This window comes from Octopus bimaculoides, chromosome 3 (assembly GCF_046866305.1).
Source record: "Octopus bimaculoides isolate indiv1 chromosome 3, ASM4686630v1, whole genome shotgun sequence".
Lineage (NCBI taxonomy): Eukaryota > Metazoa > Mollusca > Cephalopoda > Octopoda > Octopodidae > Octopus > Octopus bimaculoides.
Window position 1 is genome coordinate 3872621 of NC_142930.1, and position 22670 is coordinate 3895290.

General features: G+C 33.4%; 1 protein-coding gene across 3 annotated transcripts in view; it reads right to left on the reverse strand.

Moving 5' to 3' along the window:
* Positions 1-830: 830 nt before the first annotated feature.
* LOC106875235 (follistatin-related protein 5) overlaps positions 831-22670 on the reverse strand; it is a 368722-nt gene continuing 346882 nt past the window's right edge. For all 3 annotated transcript variants that reach the window (XM_014923295.3, XM_014923296.3, XM_052966672.2), the window contains exons 13-16: positions 20498-20678; positions 8713-8913; positions 2426-2590; positions 831-1116 (exon numbers count right to left, since the gene is read on the reverse strand). In XM_014923295.3, the coding sequence (XP_014778781.1) occupies positions 908-1116; positions 2426-2590; positions 8713-8913; positions 20498-20678 (756 nt within the window). In that variant the 3' untranslated portion in view covers positions 831-907. The remainder of the gene's footprint in view (positions 1117-2425; positions 2591-8712; positions 8914-20497; positions 20679-22670) is intronic.

Genomic DNA, 22670 nt, shown 5'->3' on the forward strand with positions numbered 1-22670 from the left:
AAGCAATATATCATATCATATCGTTTCTTAAGTATTTTGTTTGTTTATCTTTATAAATAAAGTTTGCTGTTGTTGTTGTTGTAACTGTTGTTAAAGCTTGTTGCATTTAGCCTGGGATTATTGATAGTAAACTGTTTAAAAAGAGAAGGTAGCGGATGATTTTAATTATCCACCGAAAGATCTTAGCATTATACATATATATATATATATATATATATATATATATATATATATATATATATATATATATATATATATATATATATGTATATATATATATATATATATATATGTGTGTGTGTATGTGTGGTATGTATACATTTATGCCTGTTTGTATATGTATGTGTGATAAATAGTCTGCATCTTTTTTTTTTGTCGATTTTTTTTAAAATTGTAAAGTGATTCATTTATCCAAGCTTGAGACAATAAGACATGAGATGATTAAGAAGGGAAGGCTGAGATATAACGAAGAGGAAAATTAAAAGAATAAACGAAGAGGAAAATAAAAATTTATGAGATATATAATTAAATATTTGAAACATAGATCGTGGCAGTAAAATTGCCTTTTAGTAGAATATCATCCAAAAAGAGTGATACAAAATTAAATGAATGAATAAATTATAAATAATAATAATAATAATAATAATAATAATAATAATAATAATAATAATAATAATAATAATAATAATAATAACAGTCAGAACATAATTTTATGGAGGGGTTATGTAGGATTTGGAAATGGGGTAGAGGAGAATTAAGATGGAATGGAATAGAGAAGTGACAAAATAATCATATAGATAAATAAATTTAGAGATCTGACTGTTGTTCTCTTTTTTTTTGTGTGTTTAGCTTTTATTTCTTTTTTTTTTTTCATATTTTATTTTTAATATTATATATTAATGACGACTCATCCTTCGTATGGTTCAGCAAATATAGCCACATCACTTTTTTTCAAATCTCTGAACTCACATTGTACTTGTCTCATGTGGCCATTAAGGATGATGACAGAATACTTCATTGAGGTCAGCAAATATTCACTGAAGACATTGCCACCGATGATTGACCACTTATTTTCTAACCAAGGCCACGATTTCTCTTCATTGGTACGACCAATACCTAGAAAAGATAAGACACAAAATACGACAATGAAAAACCAACGAGGAATGTCAACGGAACCGAGATTCCTTAATTCATAATTAAGCAAATTACTCTCTATTCTATTCTATTCCATTCTATTCAACTCCAAGAGAAAGGTTTCTAAATATTTTCTGGACCGGCAAGAAATGGTATCTGATACCTTTTCAAATAAAACTTACAGATTTGTTATATTTCGAGACAGTCATTTTTTTTCCCAAACAAACATGCGCACTGTACAAATACATAAACGTAACAGAATTGTCTAATGGGAAAACATTTTAGATTATAAACAATTGCAGCGTGGAAGCCATTTAAAAACACACAAAAACCGTTAGATTCATTTCAGCATTTAAATTTAATTTGCCAAAATATTTTCGTCGCTTTGAAACCGCGACTTGTTCACTGCTGCAGCACAGAATTTTGTCAATCATAATTGATTGAAAATATTATCTTGTATATGTTTTATCTTGTATATGTTTTATCTTGGTATAAAAGATGGACTACAGCAAATATTCTGCTCAATACCACAGATTTGTTTGTCAGTTGTTTGACCTTAACCAGTTGTGCATGTCCCTTGGTGGCTGACGATAAGTGCCTCTCTGATTATGAGCAGAAGTTGTGGGGGAGCATCATAGGCATGTGTTGAGAGGAATTCTTTGGGGTTTGAATGATTCACCTTTGGAAACGTAGGTGCTTTGTTCATCATCCTTAACACAAACCTCATTCAGGGACCTCTTAAGTTTGGATGGGCTACTCCACCTGAAGAAAATTCTAACTGGGCCTCACCTGCAAGGTTATGCGCTGTTTATCTTGATATGAGATCACCATGTACTGCACATATGTTTGTGATGCATGTGCCTGGTGTACCCTTATCAGACGGGTAGTCATGATGGGTATACTGGGCTTCGTATATTTTACCCTAGTGTCACTTTGATGGCATGCACTGCTCTCTCACTCAGTAATAATAATAATAATTGCTTTTATTCGCCATTGGGGCATAGATGAGGAAGACATCACAAGGACAGACAACAATTTGTGTGAGGCTTTATATCAAGGATAGGGAAGAAAGAAATGGAAAAGACGGAGAAATGCGATAAAATTATTTATCAGTATAACTACGTCTTACAATGATTTATTCATTGGCCATAATGATGGTAGTTGTCAGAAACAAGGCAAAAAAGATAAAACAGAAGAAAAAAACAATGAGTTGTTTACATTAAGTAAAAGAGTGAGCTTAAGCACAATACAGACATCCTGTGTCGTCGTACATAGATTTGTAATGACTTACCTTCTAGAATATTCATGGCTCCACTGTCAAGATTTACGTAGATAATATTACTAAGGCTTCCAGATGTCATAAAGATATCATAACCATTTTTTCTAGATGAAGGGAAGAAGGCAATATCGTTGATAGAATTGCCAGTAGAAACAGTGAAACTGTAACCAAATTCACCTGTTAAAGAAATTGAATTAAAAAGAAAGATTTGAAATTTTATTCATATTATATTTGCTCCAAAATATTTGAGACAAAAAACCGGTATCAATACAAATAGACATTTATACACACACTTGCATATATATATATATATATATATATATATATATATATAGAGAGAGAGAGAGAGAGAGAGATAAATGTATGTGTGTGTGTGTGTGCATATAATTATAATTATTCAAGTCAACAACTTTTCTATTAGTTGCATTAGATGTAAATTTTTTTCTAAAGGAACGTCATTCATGATACAGAATGGCAGAGAAGAATTTATAAGAATAGCAAAAGTATGTGTGCAGGATGTGTGTGTGTGTGTGTGTGTGTGTGTGTGTGTGTGTGTGTGTGTGTGTGTGTGTCTGCGTGCATGCGTGTCATACTAATGCCTTCCAGACGAAAGATACCATGTTCTCCAATGCAGAAATCGTAAAGATTTTGGATAACACGGCTGATGAAACGGGTTTATCCACATCTATTAATCTTTTTCCTTGTTAATTGCGGTTCAATTTTTCAGTTATCATTGCTATTTCTAGCCAAAACAGTCTATATTTCTCATTTCTACAGATTTTACTCTCACTATAACTTCCACCATCTTTTCACCCACTCTCTGTCTATCTGTCTGTCTGTCTGTCTCTCTCTCTCTTTCTTAATTTCTATTTCTTACTCCTATTCCTATAGTTTGCCCTTTCTGAGTCCACCTCATTTATCGTCCTTTTTTTTCTTACAAATCTCGAACTGATCGCACGTGTTTCACATTTTTCTCTGTCTCTAAGAGATCTATACAAAAGTCTATTCTTATTTATTTCTGTGCTAGCATCTCCTCTTTTTTTCTGTTTCGCATCAAAAGTCACCCGACATTAAATCCTTTTAGTCGTAAGATATCGTTAAGTTTTGTCTCATACTTTGTCAATTTAGTGTATTTTCCAGGACAGAATCGTTAAGTCTCTGCATAACAACGCAGCTACCATTTGTACCAATCTGTTTACTGACTTTTCCATTTATTGTCGTGTATGTCTTTCACTCTTATATATATATTCGTCTGTAATCTACAAGCTTTTTCATTCTCTCTTTCTGTTTATTTTCTCTTATTCCATTCCGCTGAACAGCGTAGGCTCGAAACGTAAACGACTTTTGTTATTTTCTCGTGCGACAAACTAATGCATTTGCTTGTTTTTCCTATAACTGTTTTGTCTTTTGATTTTCATCAAATTTCAACTATATATATATATATATATATATATATATATATATATATATATATATATATATATAAATATATATACATATATATATATTAACTCTACACTGCTTAGTTTTGTGCTCATTGTACACTCATCAGATAAGGTGGACGTATCCCACACCCACGAATCTTTAAGTAATGCACAGTTGAGTCAAACTATTAATATGTGTGCGTGCGTGCGTGTTTTACAGATTAGCGTGCGCGCGCACACACACACACACACACACGCGGACATATATATATTTGATGAGCTCCTTCGTAGCTGGTGTCTATATCTCACTAAGCTACGGTAGAAAACACTTTACCTATGATTAACTTGGCAGGATTGAACTCAAAACCCCGTTGTAGGTAGTCACATAGCTTTGCACACATGTAAATATTTAAGTAATTCCATGTGTGTGCATATGTCCATGTGTCTGTATGTGTATGCTAACTAGAAACATTTAGAAACCCTCCAATCATGACTTAACTCGTGTAAACTAACTTTTATTCATTGGAAGAGCTCAACGAACATTTGAGAGTTAAATGATGCTCGTCCAAAGTCAAAGGTGATAGAAATATAGCAGAGAGATAGACCAGACAAACGTGAGCGAGGCTGCTTCTCAACGGTCGTCTGCCGTGACGAACATGTTTGTTTCTGCTGTTGCTTTCTCAGGCTGAAAGGTGGTGTCTTGTAGATTTAAGCTACACTTTGTAATCAGTCATATGAGATTATATATAATAATAATTAGTTGCCAGCACACATTGTACCGTAATGAACGGGCTTAGAGCGAACTGGACTAACGCTGTCTAATGAGACAAGAAAAAGCCTGCAAAGTTCTTTAGATTTGAATAGAACTCTGTGTGTGCGTATATATATATACACACATGCACACACATATACAAATACATGCATATATAATATATATGCACACACACATATATATATATATATATATATATATATATACATACATTATGGCTTTATGTATATATATATATATGTATATATATATTTATATATATGTATATATATGTATACATACATACATACATAAATAAATAATGTTGTGTTGACATAAATTATCGTACATATTAATTTTAATAATCTTAAGTATATCGAGTTATTAATATGTGTATATGAATATATATATATGTGTGTGTGTGTGTGTGTGTGTGTGTGTGTGTGTGTGTGTGTGTGTTAATACAATCGAAACAATTGTTGGATTTTTAAGGTGTCAATCTAAAATAAAGATGATTTTCTCCGTACATATTATTGATTGTTGTACATACATACATACATACATACATACGTACATACATACATACAGACATACATATATATATATATATATATATATATATATATATTTCATTGTATTGTTGTATATTATAGTATTGTATAAATGCACAAAGATGGCAGAATCGATGCAATCTACTAAAAAGTCCCGTGTTATTTGGTTGCATTCTATTAATGACTCTTTATTCCAAGGAGGACTTTACTATTCCACCATATAAACTCATTAAAACAATACCAGACACTCTATTGATATCGATGTCGTCAACGGCGAGTTTAGAACGAGGTTTCCGAAAGATTGGAACCACTTAAAGAAGGAAATATATTTATGTATGAAACTATGTTTATGCGTGCTGTTCCAAAATTGGAGATTGGAAGCAGTTGAAACTGAATCTTTTATAATGATGTAGAATTTAGAAATGTTTCTCATAAACCCTGTTATGGGATTCTTATAGAAATTCCTATCGTAGTCTCATACTTGGTGACAAAGCTAAAAACCTACATGTAAAAGATAGAATGTGAAATATTTATAACCTCATAAATACCACAAGACTGACAGAGTATGTGCAAACGGTAGACACTCATTTAAACAAAGATAACGGAATAGAAAGTTAACTGAATTCTATGCAAACTTGAAACATTTCAAAGAAAAAGGAAAAGCATAATTTAGTAAACTCTACAGAGAGATTGAGTAGCGAGTAAGGGAATCCTTGACAACAACATTTTAAATTTTAACCCTTTTGCATTTAAAGCAGCCATCCCAGGCCCAGATATTTTATCTATTGTATATTCAAACTGGCTAGATCTGACCTGTCACACCTACCCTAAATAATCACATCATTGAAATCTCAAAGCTATGAAATAGTTCAAAACAATGGGAATAAATTTTCATTACATTTGACAGAGTAATCCGAATGCTAAAGGGTTAAAAAATATGACAAGGTGTCACATTGAAACAAAACAGCAGAACTCAGTATTGTAAGCAACACGCACTCTCGGTTCTCCTGTCCATACTCATTCTTATATACTTCGTAACTTGAGGCTCCACTCTGATACCTCATGTCCCACTCTTTTATTTTTCTTTCTAGCTTCATCCCGGCCACTCCTACATTCTCTTCTACAGGGTGTTCACAAAGTCTGGGTACGTGGGGATTAACACATACTTTAAGAAATTATTATTTCTTATATTTAATTGTTTATGTTATGATTTTATGTACTCCAGGTACCCAGACTTTGTGGACACCCTGAAAAATATAGTACCCACGTAGCTCCTCTACAGTAAGAAACTCGTTCTGTTTTAGCTCCTGCTATCACACTTTAACTCTTCATGTTCCAGCATAAAACCACCTTTATAGCAGCTCCACTCAGCTTCGGTTGAGTGGGGGCTATAACAGAACCTCCCAAGCTGCATAGTTATCTCACTAGCGCTGGTGCCGCAAAAAAGCACTCAGTACTCTGTGTAAAGTGGTTGGCATTAGGAAGGACATCCAATTACAGAAACCATTCCAAAGTAGACAATAAAGCCTGAAGCAGTCTTTGAACTCGTCGAAACGGTCCAGATCATAGAAGATGGATATTTACGTGTTACCCAGTAATCTCATAACACCTGTTTCTCAGAATTCAGTTTTAAAAGATCCCATCATCTTATAATATATGATCAGAAGTTTTTCATGGTCTTGCAGACACATTCTTTTGTGCAGAAAATATTGACAATTTATTCGATGCCATTACAACGGATGCGTTTCCAAAGGCTATCTTTTGCATGAAGTTAAGCGGAGCTCGCATAATTAAAGTGAGTCTAATTAAAATTCCATCTGTCTTTAAAAGGAATTTCATTAACACTAATGATTTAAGAATATTTTTTATTCTCATTATATTTGTATGCATGGCCGTGTGATTTAGATATTTGATTCTCAACTACAGATTTATTGACAATATTATCAGGTACAGTGGCATCAAAGTATGGATTGGTTGATACTTTGTTATACATTGAACTTAGAAAGACATATAACTATTTTGATAGAGGGTTGCATAGAGATGACAGGTTGGTGATTTCACATCATAACTACAGCTACTGCCTATAAAAGTTTAGAAATAACTTACTGCAAAGATGTTAATTAATCGAAGTACCATCTTTATTTTTAGATATACTGGTAAGTATTGTTCTCACAGAATGTCAAACAAAAGCTGTGTGTATAGCTAAAGAAATGTTAACCTTCATCTATAGCCATAACAAATATGATCAACATCAAAAGCGGGCGAAATGTTAGTACAATCCCCTGACAGAAAAAGCGATAACTAATTGTGCTGTACAGGAGTATAATGTAATGAAACAAAATGGATTTTAAGAATAGAGAACAAATAAAGCAACTCTTGTTTTGTAAATATTAGTTATGATTGCACGGGAAAGACCACATTGAGAAGTAAGCCAAACCCTCAACGACGGTAACACTACATTTTAATCGCTCAGTGAAAGATGTCCCACAGAAGCATCAATGTAAGAAACGAAGGAATTATATCGAAATTGCTGAAAATATGTTTGAAGAGCCAGCATACAGAATTTACCAACTCTTTCAGAAACAAAAATAAAATTTAACTCGTGCAAATCCAGTGCACGTATATCTTGAAGAATAGAACTGATGATAACGCAATATGGTGGCTCATAATTAAAATTGCAAAATCCTTGTTAAAAAATATAATCTATCTTGTGTTCTTGAATGAAAAGTATCATAATATCATGCTGTATTTTGCAGATGTTCGAGAAAATATTGCTGGGGGTGTTTGAGTGCAGATATGAAAATAAATACGTCCTTAAAAAATCTTTTGACAAGGAAACAGTATAAAACTGTAAATGCAATGGGAACTGCTAAGCACTCATTATAATAATAACAGGAATTTTATGTCAAGCTGCCAGTTCCAGTTAATAAGTGGGAATAAGACAATTAGACAACAAAATGAACAAATTTTGTTTCCATATTTAAACAAAAATTATCCAAGAAATGTGCAATCATGCAATAACAAATTAAAGTTTTCTGGTTTCTGAAATTATATCTTGTACGTTTTCTTGTGCTTTTATTGATTTATTTCAAAGAATATCTTAATATAATCATTATCACCATCATCATCATCATCATTTAAAAATTTATTTTTCTATACCAGCATTGGAATGGACAGGTTCGGAGTATCACAGACATCATTTCACTTGCTGCGGTACCTTATCATTTCCATTATGATGTTCAGCATCCAGAGTTAAGCCATCAACTCTTCTTCCTCCATATTCTTTAGCCGTCCTCTTCTGCAGACTCCTCTCCACCCAAACATAATCTTTTCTCTTACACCCTGGATCGTTCTTGTAAGGTCCATCTTTCCTTCTCAGCTCATCTATGTTCCCTTCTTCAGACAAACGGACATTGCGCATTCAATGAAACAAGTTAATTTGATTCCTTTTACACTTTTAAACATTCTTCCTACTATATGTCCATGTTTCATAACCAATCAGTATAATGTTTTATCACCATGGGAAAATATATTGATAAACGATCGACTAGATATACAAATTTTTAAACTTACCTTCTTCTGAAATTCTCGAAACAGTGATAAGGCCAGTGTCTTTGTTAACATTGACCAAATACTGAGAGTCTGGAGAAACATATGGTATTCCTGAGACAGATGTATTGGCGATAACATTGTCAGTAATGTAATCAAGTATCAGTTGAAGTGGGGGTTGGTGTCCGTCTTTGGAGGAATGGCATTGAATCACAATTTGTCCACCTTTAAAAGACAACGCAAAACAAAATTATTAAGCAAAGTTAAATAATAACTCTTAAATTTGTTATCGACACTTGTATATAGAACTGAAGGAGGTCTTTGAATACTGTAAGCCTTCGACTATCGCGAGTGTTACGTTCCAAATCCCATCCCCACCCCGCGATAAGTGAAAATCCGCGAAGTAGAAACAGTACTGTACTGTATATTTTCTTTTTATTTTTATAATTTGTATATATTAATTTTATTAGAAATGCAAAACAAGCTTTCTTGAAATAAAACAGAAGCGTTAAACATCCTCTTGACTGTCTTTACGATCTGAGTTCAAATTCCGCCGAGGTCGACTTTACCTTTCATCCTTTCGGGGTCGATAAATTAAGTACCAGTTGCGTACTGGGGACGGTCTAATCGACTACCCCCCCTCCCCCAAAATTTCGGGTCTTGTGCCTAGAGTAGAAATGAATATCTTGTCTTTGTTGCTTCATTTTTCGGCATTACCCAACCTATTTTACCTAACTTCTCAGCTGCATTGCTCAAAGTTCTTTTTTAAAATATTTAATTATCAACAAACTTTTTCTTAACCTTTGACCCAAATACAGAACTTGAAACACAACGATTAACACATTCAGATATAATTTGGGCTTCGGTGTCATTGGGGTAATTGATTAATCGTTTTCAATTAACTTAAGCCAATAATATATATTGATCTGTTGCTGTTCTCTTACACCTGTGATGTGGAATACGTATACACACATACACAAGTATACATATGCGTATATACGTGTGTCTACGTATCCGCGGAAGATAGTACTCAAATCGGATAGGTGGATGGTAAGATGCATAGGACAAATGAGACAGGTATGCAAACAAGTCAAAAGGTAAATCGATACAGAGAGACAGACAGACAGACAAAGACACAGAAAGGGAGACAGTCAGAGAGACAGAGACAGAGAGTAGAGTTAATAGTACGTTGTGTACAAGAAATAAAGCATTTTCGAAATGAATATGTTAAATACTCTCTAACTTTATGATGCTGATACAACACACACACACACACACACACACACACACACACACACACACACACACACACACACACACACACACACACACAGAGTGTTAATGGTTGTTATGTTATCTAAATGCTACACCTGAATAGAAGAGGGATTGTTGTGTTGTCCACTTAGCAATTGATTTATTGAACTAAGTGTCAGTTTGAGTTTGGCTTTCATTAGTAAGACAGCTATTGATTAAATAAAACTACATCTGCACAACAATAACAACAGCAACAACAACGACGACGACGACGACGACGACGACGATGATAATAATAATGATGAGGATGATAATAATAATAATAATACAGCTCCAAACAAAAGAGGGACTTGTGAAAACGAAAGCCATCCCCATTAGAAGAGGAATATTCCAGGGAGACACGCTCTCTCCACTCCTGTTCTGCTTGGCACTCACACCTTTAACAGAATTGCTAAATAGAACTGGATGCGGTTACAAATGCTATGGAAAAACAGTCAGCCACCTTCTATATATGGATGACCTAAAATTATATGCAAAAAACGACAAAGAGCTAGAAACACTACTACAGACAGTACACGGCTTTACCAAGGAAATAGAAATGAAATTCGGATTAGAAAAATGTGCCAAAGCAACCCTGAAAAGAGGAAAATTAGTTAAAAGTAGCAATATAACACTAGATAAAGCCAATGAAATAAGAGAACTAGACGAAAGCCAACCATATAAGTATTTAGGAGTCAATGAACTAGATAGGATACAACATACACAAATGAAAGAAAAAATAAAGAAAGAGTACTATAGACGAGTTAGATCAATACTAAAAACAGAGCTCAATGCTAAAAACAAGATAATGGGTATCAACACTTTAGCTGTCCCAGTTATAAGCTACAGCTACAACATCCTTAACTGGACACTAAACGAACTATGTAAAATAGACAGGAAAACAAGAAAAATAATGACAGGATATAGGATGCACCACCCAAAATCTGACATAGAAAGGCTATATATACAACGCACAGAAGGTGGCAGGGGTCTTATACAGCTAGAAAACTATTATAAAATAACCACCATAGGACTGCAAAAATACCTACTCCAGAAGCAAGGGAAACTAATACAAATAGCCACAAAACACGAGCAAAACAAAAAACTGTTTTCAGTATTTAAGGAAGCTGACAAATACAAACAAGAAATCAATCTACCTAACAAATACGAAGAAGAAGAAGAAGAAGAAACAACAAAAGCTATAAAACAAATGAAATCCAAACTAAAACTAGAACAGCAACGGACCATGATAAAACGATGGCAAGAAAAGCCCCTACATGTTAAATACTGGGCTAAACTAAATGCGAAAGAAATAGACAGAGAAAAATCCCAGCAATGGCTGAGTAGCTCAGGACTCAAAGCAGAGACTGAAGGATTTTTAATTGCTGCACAAGACCAAAGCCTCCCCACCAGAAATTACCAAAAACACATAATGAAAAGAAATATAACAAGTAACTGTAGAATATGTGGAGATCGACAAGAAACAATAAATCATATTATCTCTGGCTGCCCAGTCCTGGCTAAGAAGGAATATATTCACATACACGACAGAGCTGGGACCTATATACACTGGAAGCTATGCCAACATTATGGAATAGCAACAGAAAAAAGATGGTATAAACACACGCCAGAAAAGGTCACAGAAAACGAGAAAGCAACCATACTCTGGGATATGCCAATACACACAGATAGAGAAATTAAGGCAAATAGACCAGATATAGTTGTCAAAGATCATGAAGAAAAAAAATGCTTTCTAATTGATGTATCAATACCAGCAGATGACAACGTTTCTCTAAAAGAAATGGAAAAACTTTCAAAATACAAAGACCTGGAAATAGAGATAACTCGAATGTGGAATCTAAAAACAGAAACAATTCCTATCATAGTAGGTGCCTTAGGTATAATAAAAAAATATTCAGACAAATACATAACAAAAACACCAGGACTTACAAATATATATAACATACAGAAAATTGCACTACTGGGTACTGCACACATTCTACGCAAAACACTTTCAATACAGTAAACATAAGAGCACCACAGCACATACCCAAGGCGCACAGAGCTGCGCTCGGTAGTGAAGTGAAAGCAGGTTATAAAAATAAAACTACTGAATAATGATAATAATAATAATAAGGATAATAACAATAATAATGATAAAATGAGAAGAACAACAAAAATAACAGTACCGATGACCAGCAATTACAAGAGCTACAATCCCATTACTTACTTGATAACAATAACTATAAAGCACACACAAATGACACATACACACACACACACACACACACACACACACACACACACACACACACACACACAAACATGCATGCATGCAAGCATAAATGGATGTGTGTGTGTGTGTATATACCGGAGTAAGCACATGAAATGTGCAACAAGGTGGAAAAAAGAGTACTCAAATACCAGAGGTAGAGTAATATGCTTTATTTAAAAGCAGCAAAAATATAACAAAAAAACCGTTACTCTGAGTTTCACGTTCCCGTTCATCGGACAGTTTTGTTAGAACAAACTGGCCGATGAACGGGAGCGTGAAACTCAGAGTAACGGTTTTTTGTTATATTTCTGCTGCTTTTAAATAAAGTGTATATATATATATATATATATATATATATATATATATATATATACATATGTGTGTGTGAGTATATATACTGTGTGGTAAGTAGCTAGCTTACCAACCACGTAGTCCCGGGTTCAGTCCCACTGCGTGGCATCTTGGGCAAGTGTCTTCTACTATAGCCTCGGGCCGACCAAAGCCTTGTGAGTGGATTTGGTAGACGGAAACTGAAAGAAGCCCGTCGTATATATGTATATATATATATATATATGTATGTGTGTGTATATGTTTGTATATGTGTGTTTGTCCCCCCAACATCGCTTGACAACCGATGCTGGTGTGTTTATGTCCCCATAACATAGCGGTTCGGCAAAAGAGTTCGATAGAATAAGTACTAGGCTTCTAAAGAATAAGTCCTGGGGTCGATTTGCTCGACTAAATGCGGTGCTCCAGCATGGCCACAGTCAAAAGACTGAAAAAAATATATATATATATATATATATATATATATATATATATATATATACATACACACATCCATATTTACAGTTACATATATATACATACACACATATATGTCTGTGTGTGTCTACATGTGTGCATGTATACTCCGTCAGAAACTACTATATGCAAATATATATGCATATATCAGATATCATATATAGATATATACATTTATATATATACATATATATATATACACATATATATATATATACATATATACATATATATATATATATATATATATATATATATATATATATATATATATATATATATATATATATATACACACGTACATATGCACACACACATATGTCTGCGTGTGTATCCATGGGTGCATGTATAAGCCATCAGAAACCAGCTCATCTGAATCAGATATTGGAGCATGCCAGATCCTGTCAAACTGACCAATCCATGTCGATATGGAACATGGATGATAAATTTATATATATATATATATATATAAGCATACATACATACATGCACACCCACATACACACACGCTCACACATGCACACACACGCACACACGTACACACACACACACACACACACACGTACAGACACACACAAACATATATTTATTAGCAACTAAATTAACACTACAGAAAGAGCTTAACAAATTATAAGAATAATAAAAAAAAATATACAGTACAGTACTGATTCTATTTCACAGATTTTCACCTATTGTGGGGGGTTTTGGAAAGTAACACCTGCGATAGTTGAGGGATTACTGTATACAGGTGTAACAAATGCAACAGAAAATTTTATAATTGTAAACATAGAAAATCTTTTTTTTTTCCATTCAAGCTACAAAAATCTGTCAGACCAATTTTACAAATTTGGGTCCTTATCTTAGTTGGAAATGGGGCAAGATACCTGCTTTGCATGTGTGTGTGTGTGTGTGTTTGACCTTCCTTAATCATGTTTTACTCTCTCTATATTACATTTAGTATTTAGGACTGGCAATATGATGGTGTTAGGGTAAAGCAGTGAGCTGGCAGAATCGTCAGCACACCAGGTAATATACTTCAGTGGCATTTGGTCTGTCTTTATGTTCTGAGTTCAATTTCAACTTGAGGACCACCTGAACACTGAGATCGATGCAATCGATATAATCACATCACTCAAAATTGCTGGCATTGAGCCAAAATTTGAAACCAACATATTTTCACCAATCTTTTCTATGCTATACAAAACCGTCCAAATGTATCCATAACTCAATGAAACACATCGATACAGGCTCACAAATATTGTCATTACTACTCCAAGCAGTAAAGAAAACCAAAAATATATAACTACATATCTAAAGAACAATATATAGTCTATAGATTTCTTGTTTCCAAACTAATGCCAATTGCCGTATCTACATTTCATCTACGTACTTCTGAATGGTTTGTTAATTTCCTCTGTTTGCCATAAGATTCTTTGTCTGTTCAGGTATCCACTTAGAAAAGTACTTATTCTCAAGTAAACACAATCGCTGAATGTGAAATATAAAATTGCATCGTATTTTCCAACTTCTTCAGTTATTTCCTAAGGTCGATGTTCTTCAATATAAACATTTGTCTTCCATCTAATATATAGTTTTTATCATTATCATCATCATCATCATCATCATCATCATCATCATTATTATTATCATCATTATCATTATTATTATTATCGTCATTATTATTATTATTATTATTATTATTATTATTATTATTATTATTATTATTATTGCTAATATATGTTTTCTTTCCTTTTATAAAGAAGGAAAACCAGAAAATAAAATCTTAATTTACATTTAATATATGTGTATACACATGTGTGTGTGTGTGCATGTTGTTTATGTGTGTGTGTGTGTGTGTGTGTGTGTGTGTTTATATATATGTATGTGTGAATGTGCCTGTTTATGGGCATTTGTGCATGTATATATATATATCAATGGTATATGTGTATGTGCATGCCAATATTGGTGTGTGTCCCCTTATCTATCCCTTGCACTAACCAAATCTTAAAAATCTCATACTTAGTTGATAGCATCAAACACAGGAGAAATCAATCACATCCCAATCAAACAGAGAAGAGATTAATCTTATCCCATCAAACAGAAGATTGATCATTCTTGTCCCAATCAGTAGAGAACAGGTGATTAAGAAGTTTACTGTCTAACGACCCAGTATTCTGATGATCCTGTGTTTAATCTTTCTTTGCATCACCTTGAGCAAGTATCTTTGTTGGATGACTCAAGTTCTGAGTGAAACTGTGTAATCCAGAATATGGATGGCGCCAGTTGATTGGCTTGATACCACCACCAGGCTCTTGGGTACTTTGAGTAAACCCCAATCAGTTTGAAGTATTTGATCAAGTTCTTTCCTCTAAACAAATCAATAAATCATAGCTTCTTTCTCTCTTTCCTTTTCACTGTTAAAACCCTGTCTAAAAGTTATGGGTGTCATGTTTCCCTTCCCCAACTAAGCAATATCTTACCCCTACCACAAACACATGAACTGGATATTGTTCTGAAGACCTCTCCAATCCAATGGGTCTGTGCTTTATTCCCAGATTCCATGGCACAAAGCAGACGAGAGAAAACCTTGTTCTTGGATAAGATTCTAGTCTATCATGAGTGAATATTCCTATCAACAAAACTAAACTTTTAGTGGAATTAGGTCATTAAATCGTTGATGTTTGTACACAATATTAAGCAAGCTGTGTGTAAAGGTGAGAATAGCAACACTAATATTTGCATAGGTTTCCATATTGTTTTATTATATGGAACATTTGTATTTATATATCAACAACAATTATTTGAATAAAACAGTAAATATGGGAGAGTGAATACAGCAGTTACAAGTCTTCATTGCATAAAATATTTTTATTACTTATATAAAAATTGTTCATGGTCATTAAAGATTAAATAAGTGGAAAGAGTGAGAACAGCTTGCCACACCACTGACCAACAGAGGTCTGAGTAGCATCTGAAGTTGTTTTGCTCCTGACTTCAATATTCTAGATTTTTATAACATTCAGTCAAAACTTCGCAAAACTTCAGCATAAATATCTGGCAAGAAAATTCACAAAACTTACTTTCAAGTTTACCACTTCTTTGGTTTCAGACTAGTCAGTGTGATTGATCAAACCATGCTTACATAGACATTGACTCCTTTTATGGCAATATAGTTAGAACATGTTCCCAAACTGGGGAATCTGAACGAGATGGTTCAAATCTCAGCAGATACTGTGCTACAACTCCAACAAAACTATTTAACAGTTTTAATGTTTCTTCTTAAAGTCAGTTGCACTCATTCTTCATTTATATGTTGCTTGTGAGTTAAGTAAGTTGGCTGCAGAGTACCAACCTTACACCTGGTCACCAAATACTTTATTAATTTCGTAATTCCTTTTCTTACAGGCAGTTTCATATTTATATTTGATGTTTCTGTATAAAGGCAGTACAAAGCACTTTTACCAAATGGGAATTCACAAGATAGAGGAGATAAATTTTGCAGCACTTCCTAGACACACTAAACATACCAATCCACAGTGAATTTAGAAAATATGATTGATAATTGTAACTTATAAATGCAATTCACTGCATTTATAAATATATTTATTATATTACAAAGAAATATCAACTAAACTTGACAGTTTTTTCAGATAATTCTTTTAAAATGTTTTTAGCATGCATGTATTATTCAAGGATGGAGCTTATTTGTCAACATCTCATGAGACTGGGAAGAGAATTTAAATATAAAGCCCACAACTTTTCTTTCCTTGGACAAGATATACATTTAAGATGTGTAACAAAATATACAAAATATATACATGAGAAAATATACAAAATATATACTAGAGAACATATATATATATATGTGTGTGTGTGTGTGTGTGTATACACTTTAATAGTAGCAAATTTATTCTAAGTGTCAAAGACTATATCTCAACATTTCTTGGAGAATAAGCTATTACTTAATTGAATACTTAAATATATATTAAAACTGCTCAGACTGAATCACATAACCCCCAGTATATCGCTGTTTGAAAACAGGAATGTAACACATTTGCACTTTATTACATTAACTGGTTTTTAAACTTTATGAACTATAAATTATGTGCAGTAATGTTGCTCTTAGTTCTGAAGTGATTTTGTAGTTGACTGATATTTTTACCATATTCTTGTGGCATGGAAAAATACATCATTTGCCAATGAAATACCTTGGAAATTACCATGGGTCTTCCCCAATGCTAGTTGGGAAGTTTTTGCTGTGGTTTACTGAAATCAGCAGACTGGAGGGTGAGTTGGCAGTAGTTGTAGTCAACTGCTAGTATCTGGCAGGTGGTCAGCAGTGGAGCGCATGTGATAGTACGGTATATCAGATGAATAATTTCAGGACAGTTAAAGCATATTATTGTGTCCAACAATAATATCCAACAACAAACCACCAGGAAGGCTGTCATTATTTGGTGATTTGGCACAACAACTGGCATGAGCATTCTGCTAGTCTGTGCACTAATTTTGTTTGATAACAAGCATTCGGTGTGTAACTACTGGATACTGCTCAATCTCATGGATTTAACTTTGGCAAGTATAAAAAGTATTTCCAAGAATTATATTTCCAAAACCCAAATGCATTTTCCACAATGCAGCTTCTACCTTACCACAAAATATGGTAACTTTGGACAACTCTCTTTGTCTTGGTCTCAGGAACAGACACCAGATATACAAACAGAATCACCTGAGGTGATTTAGTATTGAACCTGGAGGAGATTTTTCAGAAAATAAGCCCTAGTTTTTGTGAATCCATTCAAGATAGAAAAAGGATTTTCATTTACTAATAAATAAGGGACTTAGGTGGATACTCAAAATACTTATCAGTTCTCCTCCTCTTCTTCCTCCTCCTCCTCCTCCTCCTTATCAGCATCATCATCATCATCATCATCATCATCATCATCATCATCATCATCATCATCGTCGTGGTCATCATCATTTAACGTCTGCTTTCCATGCTGGCATGGGTTGAATGGTTTGACTGAAAACTGGTAAGCTGAGAGGCTGCACCAGGTTCTGATCTGATTTGGCAAGGAATCTATGGCTGGATGTCCCTTCCTAATGCCAACCACTCTGAGACTGTAGTAAGTGATTTTACGTGCCACCGGCACAGGTGTCATTGATCTGACACCAGCATCAGTGACAAAGATGGTCTCACTTGCCTTGACAGGTCAACACCAGTATGGTATATTGTGAAAGGACTTGGTCATCTGTCATTGCTTCCATGAGGCACAACACTTGAACAGTGCTTTTTATGTTCCACCAGCATGGGTGCCAGTCTGACAGCACTGGCATCAGCCATGGCTATGATTTCACTCAGCAGGCCTTCAAAAGCAGAACATATCACCCAACAATTGAAGGCTGCTTTCGACAGGCCAGTTACATGACACTGGCATCAGCCAACAATCTGGTGGAGTTTAATGTTGTTGTGAGAACTGGAAACCAATTTTATTCCTCTCTAGTGAATGGTAGAATAGTTAGAATAAGCACAACCAGTTCAATACAGTTTTAATGTGAAACCTGTTGCCTGGCAACACAAAGTTAATGTTGAATACTCCATTTGTTGCTTTGTTTTATGTAAAGAAAATAATCCTTACTTCTTTATGTAGCAGATGGCCACATAAAGTAAATAAAAATATTTTTCTTTTTTAGTGTTTTGTGGAAAGTGGAGAGGATAAGATTAGTAAGTACCAACACATGATTCCTGAATTATAATTTACTGCTGGGGAAATATAATTCACAGCAGGTGAATTATAATTTACAGCTGGTGTTTCGTTATTTTTGTAGACAGGCAGAAACCTTAACTATCTCTATTCACCCATTTGTTTGAAAAGCTCTTCAAGATTTCAATATTATCTGCACTGATCTTAGAAGCTCATTCTTTAATGTAGACCAATGATATTTGGATAATATTAATGCTGTCAATATTATCTTTCTTTGAAATGTGAACGAATGAATGACAGAGTGTGTTTCATGCAGTTTTACAGATATGACAGCAGACTGCTTTATGCATTTTGTGTTATGCATTTATGCATTTATGCATTTATGCATGTATCCATTATGCATTAGCACACAGTCAAAAATGAATTATTTTAATGTTTAAAAAAAGTAAACTAAGAAGTTTTGTGCACAAGGGATTCTCTAATCAGCAACAGAAAATGATAGAGCCATGTTGTTTACCTCCAAACTATAAAGATAAATATTAGTTCATGACTCTATTACTAAAATCACTGCCAGCATTAATGTACCTTTCAATAAATTAACCTCTATTAACATCATAGATTCAACCAGGTTTACTATAAACTATAAATTTTTGATTGGGAACGGTGTGGATGATTGGTAAATCTGTCCAACAGCTGACATCTGCAACACAAGTTCAACTCATGAGTCAATCATTTCACTTTTGTATTCTAAATTTCTATAGTTAATAACCAGAAGAATATTAAACTCTACCAGTGTCACTTTCTCCTGCTGGTTTTATATGAAGCTAAATTTTGATAGAGTGTCCCCTTGATCCAATAATATCAATGCAAGTTGGTTAGACATAGGATATTCATATTACAAGAGATAAAGAGATTCTGTGCAATAACTAGCAGATGATTATTATGCTAACCAACATAATGTCATTGCTTGTGTACAGCCAACATGCATCCGAAAAGTCTACTCGTAAATGAAGATTATTGTGCCGAAACATTAAAGGGGAATCAAAATAAATTCAACAAAGGAAACATAAAACAAACAGAAAAGAAGAAACATGCAAACACAATCACAATAAATTGAGAATATTTGGTCATGCACTCATGTATATATATGTATATATATATATATACATATATATATATATATATATATATACATATACTCACATGTACAGTTAGAAAACATGGGGATATTTATGTATAGAGTGAACACAGATATTAAGCAATAATATTGATAAACAAATATACAAATAGAGAAATACAGGCATAGAGAAACACATGAAACATTTATATTTATAAGCACATGTAGCCATGGAGTCAAACTTGAAACACACATGCAAAAACACATACGAAAGCACAAAGCATGTGATGCAGGTCTATAATATTACACACACACATACACACATATATATACATACATATACATATATACATGTATATATATATGTACATATATATATATATATATATATATATATATATATACACATACACATATATACATATATATGTATATATATATGTGTATATGTGTGTGTGTATATATATATATATGTATGTATGTATGTAAATTCATATATATGATATATATATTATGCATCTTATATATTTTTAACATGCATTGAAGAGGGTTTTTTTTGTATTTTTGCCATTTTTTTTGTTTTTTAGTCTATACAAATAGTGTAGAAAAACTCACCAAGTGGAATAAAAGCCAGATTTTCTGGTTCACAGCTATATTGGTTAAGATCAATATTCTTTATATATTTCATTTCTTCAATATCCAGTTTGAACAGGCCTCGCTGGCCGCTGTGAATCACGTAACCAAACAGGAAAGTCGGGTGCAAAGTGTTGGAGGGAGGCAGGAACAATTTATTTACCTGGAAAATATTAGGAAGATAGACAAGGATGAAAATAATCCCAAATACAATCATTGCAGATTCAGGTTGAGGTTTGGGATAAGTCAACCAAATATATATGGAATTCTTATTTGTACAGATCTGCACACCCACCTCTCTCTCTCTCTCTCTCTCTATCTCTCTCTCTCTCTCTCTCTCTCTCTCTCTCTCTTTCTCTCTCTCTCTTACAAACATATCTATCTCTATTGATACATGCATACATACATATATATATATGCACACATACATATATATATATACACGTACACACATATATACATGAACACACACACATATATATATATATACACATACATACGAATGCGCACACATACAAACACATACGTATATATATATATATATATCTATATATATATATATGCACACACACATATACATTCACACACACACAGACATACATATACATGTACACACATATATACATGAATGCACACATATATATACGAATACACACACATACACACACATACATATATATCCATGCTCACACATTCACACATGCATATATGCACAAGAGTACTCATATAAACATATTTATACATATATATATATCCATATATATACACATATACACACATCTACATACACCTATATATACACACAAATGAGTTAGTGTTTACATAGGGTAAAGAGTAAAGACCCCTTTCGATCATGAATGACCATGGGATTGCACCTAAAAAGTTACCTTCTGAGGCTCAAGTCTGCTCAAGGTTGTTTGTGGAAGGCGGAACCATGTGAACCTGGAACCATGTGGTTGGTAAGCAAGCTACTTACCACGCAGCCACTCCAACTCCAAACTTATGCCAAATTTACTAGAGACCTGACTTCAGGCAAACATTGAAAATATTCCAAACAAATCCACCACAGAATTTATCACCAATGAGAGTCAGAAACATGGGCATTAAAAGAGGATAATGAACTACAGTGCTGATGGAAGCTACACAAAAGTAGATGCCACAACATGGTCTCTTTAAGCGTTAGAAACAGCAGTCAAACAAACCTCCTTTGAAACAGATATTCTATTATCCTTAAAATAAACGGATATATTGCATGATATTGTTCAAGATAGAAAATTAATGAGAAAAGAAGAATATGGAATGGTCAGTATTTGAATGTCTGTGATTGTAGTTCTCCAGAATCAGGGCTCAGTTGATAAGAAACAACATCTAAAAACTCTTATATTGTGTTCCAGGACTGTTCAGTGAAACTTAAAACTCAACCATTAATTTCGGTTTCCATGTAAACACCGCAAACAAAATGATAACCTTAAAATAATCATGTGTCCAATAAATATTTTTATCCTGTTCACTCAAATATCTCAATTTTCCATCTAAATAAATGGCTGCTTCGTTTCATGAATTGAAATTCAACTTCCTGACAGTAATTGAAAAGCCTTATATAAATATATATATATGTATGTATATATGTATGTATATATATATATATATATGTATATATATATATGTATATATGTATGCATGTATATATGTATATATGTATGTGTGTATGTCTATATATGTATATATGTATGTATGTATATGTACGTATGATTTCATATACATGCATAATACATATACATATGCATGTGTACATGTTTGTTTATCTGTGCATGTAGCTGTGTATGTGCAGTTCAGCACGTTAATGTAGCAGAGAACAACACAATTGATATTCATAGATTTTAAATTAAATATCTATTAAAATTTAAAATATAGAAATTTAATTTAGTCACTGCAAATATAGATTATGTTTTCCCCTAATATATTTAAGATGAAAACTACACACACAGCCTTATTGTAATATATTGAGCATAATAATACCATAACATTAAAAAATACAGCATTGAATGTTGTTAGATTATATAACTAAATGGTCTTGTGTTCAATCTCACATCTTGGGACCTTGGACAAATGTCTTCTACTGTAGCATTGTAAAAAGTATTGGTTCTGGTGCCAC